Raw genomic sequence first — 6,806 nt, forward strand, 5'->3', positions numbered from 1 at the left:
GGAGGGAGTGAAGGAAAAAGGGGAAAAGGGGGAAAGGGGGGGAGGGAAAATAAAAGGGGGGGGAAGAAAGGAAGGGGGGGGGGAAAAAAAAGGGAAAAATAAAGGGAAAGGAAAGGGAAGGGGGAAAATGAGAGGGGAGGGGAAAAAGGGGAAAAAAGGGGAAAAGGGAAAAGGAGGGGGGGGCGGGGGAGGGGGGGAAAGGGGAAAAAAGGGGGGGGTGAAGGGAGGGAGGGGGGGGAAAAAAGGAAAAAGAGAGGAGAGGGGAAAAAAATTAAAAAAAAAAGGGGAAAAGGGAAAGGTAGGGGGAAAGGGGAAAGAGGAAAAGGGGAAAAAGCCCGGAAGAAAAAAAAAGGGGGAATAAACAGAGGGAGTGAAAAAAAGGAAGGGGAAAGGGAGGGGAATGAAGAAAAAAGAAGGCAGAGGAAGGGGGAAGGAAAAGGGGGAAAAGGACAGGGGGGGGGAAAAAAAAAGGAAAGGGGGTGAGGGGGGAAGTAAAGGGAAAGATTTTTGGGGGGAGGAAAAGGGGAGGGGGGGGAAAAAGAGGGGAGAGGGGAAGACAGGAAAAAAGGAGGAGTGAGGGGAGAGAGTGAAGGTGAGGGGAAAAAAGGAAAGGGGGGAACAGGGGAAAAGGGGAAAGAACAGAGGAGAGGGAGAATAGAGGGAGAGAAAGTGGGGAAAAAAGGGGAAAGGGGGGGAAAAAAAAAAAAGGGGGGAGAAAAGAGGCAAAAAAAAGGGAGCGAGGAAAAAATGAGGGAGGAAAAAGGGAGGAAAATTTAAAAGGAAAAAAAGAGAGGGGAGGACAGGGCGAAAAAACCCGGGAAAAAAGGGGGGGAAAAGGGGGGGGAAAGGGAAAAGGGGAATTTGAAAAAAAGGGGAGGAAAGGAAGAGAGGGAAAAAAGGGAAAGGGGGGGAAAAGGGGGAGAGGGGGGGGGAAGGAAGGAAAGAGAGGGGGGGGATGGAAGGAAGGAAAAGAGAGGGGGGGAGGGAAAAGGAAAGGGGAAAGGGAAGAGAAAGAAGGGAGAGGAAAGGAGAAGAAAGAAGGGAAGGCGGCAAACGGGGGGGAAAGGGGAAGACAAGCGAAAGAAAAAAAGGGGAAGAAAGAGAGGGGGAAGCGAGGGCCCCGCAGGGGAAAAGGGGGAGGAAAGAGAGAGTGGAAGGGGGGAGAGAAAGGGGGAAAAAGGGGGAGGTAGGAGGGTCGCAAAAAAAATTTCCCCATTTCCCGGTTCGGGGTTTCATACGAAAGGGGGAAAGCGGAAATAGAAAAAAAAGTAAAATTGTTTTTTCCCGTATCTTTCACCCCCCCCCCCCATTTTCAAAACCCTCATTTTCCTCCTATTTTCAGTTTTTTTTTTCATTTCCCACAAAACCTATTCCCCACTTTTAAACCCAATTTTAAATGTAAATACCTTTGATTTTTTTTCCCCTTTTTTTCTTCATCTCTTTTTCATCTTTTTTTATTTTTCCTTTTTATTTTCTGCTTGCCAATTACACTCAAATTTTTTTCCCTTTTGATGTGATTGCTTTCTCTATCAAATTTTCCCTTTTACGGTTTTTTTTTTCATTGGTCATTAAAATTTTCCCCATCGTGTTGATTTAATGGATTTTTGTTGAATTTTTTAAAAGATATACGGTTTTTTTTTTTGGTTTTTTTTCTTTTGATTTCCCCAATAATGTTTTTATATTTTTTATTCTTTTTTTTGTTTTTTTAAATTTTTGTTTTTTGTTTGTCTATTTGTGGAAATTTTCCCTTTTTTTGTATTTTAGTTATTAGATATGTTTTCCTGTCTGTCTGTTTAATTGGATGTCTGTCTATCTATTTTTTTTATATTTTTTTATTGTTGTTGTTGTGTTTCTTGTTCTTTCTCTTCCTCCCTTTTCCTCCACTCCCCTCTCTCTCTCTCTCTTTCCTCTCTCTTCTTTCCTCCTTACATATTCTCGCTCTTTCCTTTCCACACCCATTTTCTCTTCCCCATCCCCTCTCTCCCTTTTCCTCTCTCCCTTTTCCTCTCTCCCTTTTCCTCTCTCCCTTTTCTTCTCTCCCTCCCCAATTCCCTTTTTACCTCTCCGTCTCCCTCTCCACCTCCATCTACTTTGCTCCTTTCGATTTCTCTTTTTTTCTCTCCCACAACTTTTTTCCCCCCCTCTCCCTTTCCCTTTCTTCGTTACTTTCACTTTTCCTCTCCCTCTTCCCTTTTTTTAAATCTTCGTCTTCCCCCCCTTTCCCTCTCCCTTCCTTTTCTCTTTTAAATCACTTTTCCCTTTCCCCTTCTTCTCCCTTTTTCCTTTCCTATTTGCCTTTTTCTCTTTCTCCCCCTCCCCCTCCTCTCTCCCCCCATTTTTTTTCCCCTCTCTCTCTTTCTCCTCTCCCTTTCCCCTTTCCCCCTCTCCATCTTTCCCTCTTTCTATCCCTCCCTCCCTTTTTCTCCAAAAACTCTCCCCTTCCGCACTTCTTCTCATCTTTCTTTTCCTTTCTCTCTCTTCCCCCTTTCTCCTTTTTCCCTTTCCCACTTTTCCCTTTTCCCCTTTCCCTCCATTTCCCTATCCCTCTCCATCCCTCCTTTTTCTTCCCCCACATCATCCTTTCCTTCTCTCTTTCTTCTTTCCTTTACCTTCCTCTTTTCCCTTTTCCTTTCCCCCCCTCCCCCTCCTCCTTTTTCTCCCCCCTTCAACCCCTTCCCTTTTCCCCTTTCCCCTCCCTTTTTTTTACTTCCTTTCCATCTCTTTCTCCCTTTCTCCTCCTTTTCTCCTCTCTTCCCCCTTTTCCCCCCACCACCTCTCTCCCCCCCTCCTTCCCTTCTCCCTTCCCTCTCTTCCCCCTTTTTTTTCCCTTTCCCCTTTTACCTTCTCTGTCTCCCCCCTCCTTAAACCCTTTTCCCCCTTTCCCCCTTTTTCCCCCTTTTCTCCCCCTCCTTTCCCCCACCTTCTCCTTTTCCCCCGGGCTTTTTCAGGGACAGAATAACGTTTGCCCAATTTTCCCCCCTACCAAAAATTTTCCCCCAAAACCCAAAGTAATATTCCCGAGGCCCTTACGTTTGGGGGGCGTATTTCAGTACGCGGGGTTCCCTTCGGCGAGGATAACTAGCTTTCCCCCTTTTAAAATATATATATTTAATATTATATAATATTAAAATATATATATATAATATAATAATATATATTATATAGAGAGAGAGAGAGGTGAGAGAGAGAGAGGGGAGAGAGAGAGAGAGAGATAGATAGATAGATAGTTTTAGATTTTACAATACATATACATGTTTCATATATATATAAAATATATTTTTATATATTATATAATATATATAATAATTTTATAAAATATTATATAATATTTTAAAATAATAAATATTTTTTATAAATATTTATATATATATAATATATAATTATATATATTTTATAGTTTATATATAATATATAGATAGATATGATTATAACATTAAAAATATATTTATTTATGTGTGGTAATGTATATAAATATATAATTTATATAATTATAATATAATTTTTATATATATATAATATAAAATAAGGGGATAATAATAAAAAAAATTTAAATTTTATATAAAAAAATATAAATAGAAAAATAAACATATAATATATATAAAATTTTAAAAATAAAATAAAATATAAAATAAAAAATAATAAAAATAATAGTATATATATACAAATATATAATAAATATATATAATATTATAATAATTAAATATAATATATATAAAATATATACAAAATATATATTATATTATATAATTATATATAATATATATATATATATATATAAAATATATATATATATATAATATTTTAAATTTTAAAATAATATATATGTAAGTAAAAATTAAAATATTATATATATATATATAATTATATTTTAAAATTTATATATATATATATATTTATATGCGAGTTGTGTGTCCATTTCTCTGACATTTAATTTACAAATTTTTCATCTATCTATCTATCTACCTATTTTCAGTTTTCTTCCTCCTCTCTCTCTCTCTCTTCTCCTCTCTCTCTCTCTCTCCTCTCTCTCTCTCTTTTTTCGTTTTCTTTTTAATTTTCTTTTCTTATTGTTAAAATTTTATTATATTCTATTAAACCCATCATTATTATTATTACTATTGTGTTTATTATCATTATTTTCCTATCATGTTATCGTAATCATTATCATTATCGTTATTTGTATCATTATTCTTATGATCATTATTATTATCATTATTGCTACTGTTATCATCTCTATTATTATTTATTATTATCGTTATTATTATTATCATTATATATTATTATTATTATTATTTTATTGTTATTTTATTATTATTATTATTATCATAATTATTAGTATTATTATCATCATCATTACATTATCATTATTATCATTATTTTTTTTTATCATTATTATCATTGCCATTATTGTAAGATAGTATTGGACCCTTTATTATATTATTATTATACATTATATTATTATATAATATATATATTATATATATATATATATTTACATATATATTATGTACAGACACACACATACACACATAACATCCAAAATCACACACACACAAACACAACACACGCACTATTATATATATATATATATATATTATATATATCATATATAATATATATTTTTATCATTATTTATATATATATATTATATTATATATATATATATATATATATATATATATATATATATATGATGTATACATATAATATATGTGTGTGTATATATTTATATATATGTATATAATATATATATATATATATATATATATATGTGTGTGTGTGTGTATAATATATGTGTGCCTGCCTAGCCACTGGGTGGCCAGACCAGCTCAAGTCAGTGCTGGTCCCAAGCCCGGATAAAATAAGAGGGAATGATTACCTAAAAGGTAACACCGGCATTCTCCGTGGAAAGGAACTGAGGACCCTACCACGTACTCACTCCAAGAGCATCACAACGTGAAAACTGCAATTGAGTATCATGCTGTGACCACGGCGGCTCAGACATGAACCTACCGTTAAATGATGATGATGATATATAATATATATGTATATATAATATATATGTATATATATGTAAATATGTATGCATATAATATATACATATGTGTATATATATGTGTGTGTATGCATGTATGTATATGTACATGTATATTTATGTATGTGTGTGTGTATATGTTTTTTTTTTTTTTTTTTTTTTTTTTTTCTTTTCTTTTTTTTCTAGTGCTCTGCCCTACAACAGGTCCTTTTTGACATCCATTTTCTACATGGTCCTCTATATTCTGCTAATTCACTTAACATGTCCAGTCTTTTCCATGGGTTGAGGGCCATTCCCTGAGATGCCTGCCATAAATACAAGGGAAAGATCAGTCAGCGTGGTTTCCCGTTGCCTTTCCCTGACAGTCTCCTTTATTGAGACACTCTCTCTAGAAGGATCGCCAGCCAATGCTAAAGAGTCCCCCTCTACCCTTATTTCTGTTTATCCCATAGATGCGACCCTGTCAGGTGATCCACTCTGGGACGAAGTGGACCTGGGAGCAATAGTGGCTAAGAGGTGGCTTCATACTCCTTAGGACCAGAACCCCACTACCCTCTCATACCCACATATATATATATATATATATATATATATATATATATATAAAATATATATATATGTTGTGTGTGTGTGTGTGTGTGTGTGTGTGTGTGTGTGTGTGTGTGATTATTTTATTGATAATGGTAATGATAACAACAACAACAATGATAAGATGATTATAATGATAACAATAATAACAATAATTTTGGTGATGATAATGATAATATAAATGATAACGATAATGATAATTATGATAATTATAATAATGATAATGACAATAATGATAATAACAGTAATGATGATAATAATGATAGTGATATTGATAATGATAATAATAATAATGATAATAATGATAATAATGATAATAATAAAGTAATAATAATGATGAGGATGATAATAATAATAACGATGATAATAATAATAATAATAATAATAATAATAATGATAATAATAATAATAATAAAAATAATAATAACAGTAAAGATTTTTTTCGAAAAGGTATGTTTTTTTCTTTTTCTTTTTCTTTTTCTTGTTTTTACTTAATCTTCAATATCTTTCAATATTACCCAGACCATTTCTTTCCTTAAATTTCGTCATATTTCTTCATTTCTTTTATCATCTTCCTTTTTCTGTTCTTCTTCTTTCGTGAAATTGAAACATCATCTAAATTATTACTTTTCCCTCCGTTTATTCTCCGTATCTCATTCCCCCTTTTCGCTCTGTCAGTCCGTACCCCTTTATTCAAATTGCTTCTTCCCTTGTTCATCATCATTTTCTTTCTCCCGCTATTCTTCCCTTCCAATTTTATCACTTCTTTTGCATTCCCCTCTCGCTCGCTACCTCTCCCCTCAATCACCTTTTCTGCTTCTCCCCTTTTTAACATTTCTCACTCAACACACCCCGATCACTCTCTCCTCCTCTAATTACTCTGTCCCCTTTTGCCTCATCTCCCTTTCCCCTCGTTCTAATCTTCTTCTTTCTGATACTTCTAGCTGCTTTAACAAACTCGCTCTTTCTCACTTTCTCTCTCTGTCTCTGTCTCTCTGTCTCTCTGTCTCTCTCTCTCTATTTCTCTCTCTCTCTCTCTCTCTCTCTCTCTCTCTCTCTCTCTCTCTCTCTCTCTCTATATATATATATAATATATATAATATATTATATATATATATATATATATATATAATATATACTAAAATTATAGAATATATACATATATATATATATACATATATAT

General features: G+C 33.8%; 1 protein-coding gene across 1 annotated transcript in view; it reads left to right on the forward strand.

Annotated features, from left to right (window-relative positions):
• LOC119597547 (proline-rich extensin-like protein EPR1) overlaps nucleotides 1-5,570 on the forward strand; it is a 60,146-nt gene extending 54,576 nt beyond the window's left edge. Inside the window, exon 4 of the mRNA XM_037947124.1 lies at nucleotides 5,488-5,570. Within this exon, the coding sequence (XP_037803052.1) occupies nucleotides 5,488-5,570 (83 nt within the window). The remainder of the gene's footprint in view (nucleotides 1-5,487) is intronic.
• Nucleotides 5,571-6,806: the final 1,236 nt, after the last annotated feature.

The sequence above is a fragment of the Penaeus monodon genome, chromosome 39 (genome assembly GCF_015228065.2).
Source record: "Penaeus monodon isolate SGIC_2016 chromosome 39, NSTDA_Pmon_1, whole genome shotgun sequence".
NCBI classification, from domain to species: domain Eukaryota; kingdom Metazoa; phylum Arthropoda; class Malacostraca; order Decapoda; family Penaeidae; genus Penaeus; species Penaeus monodon.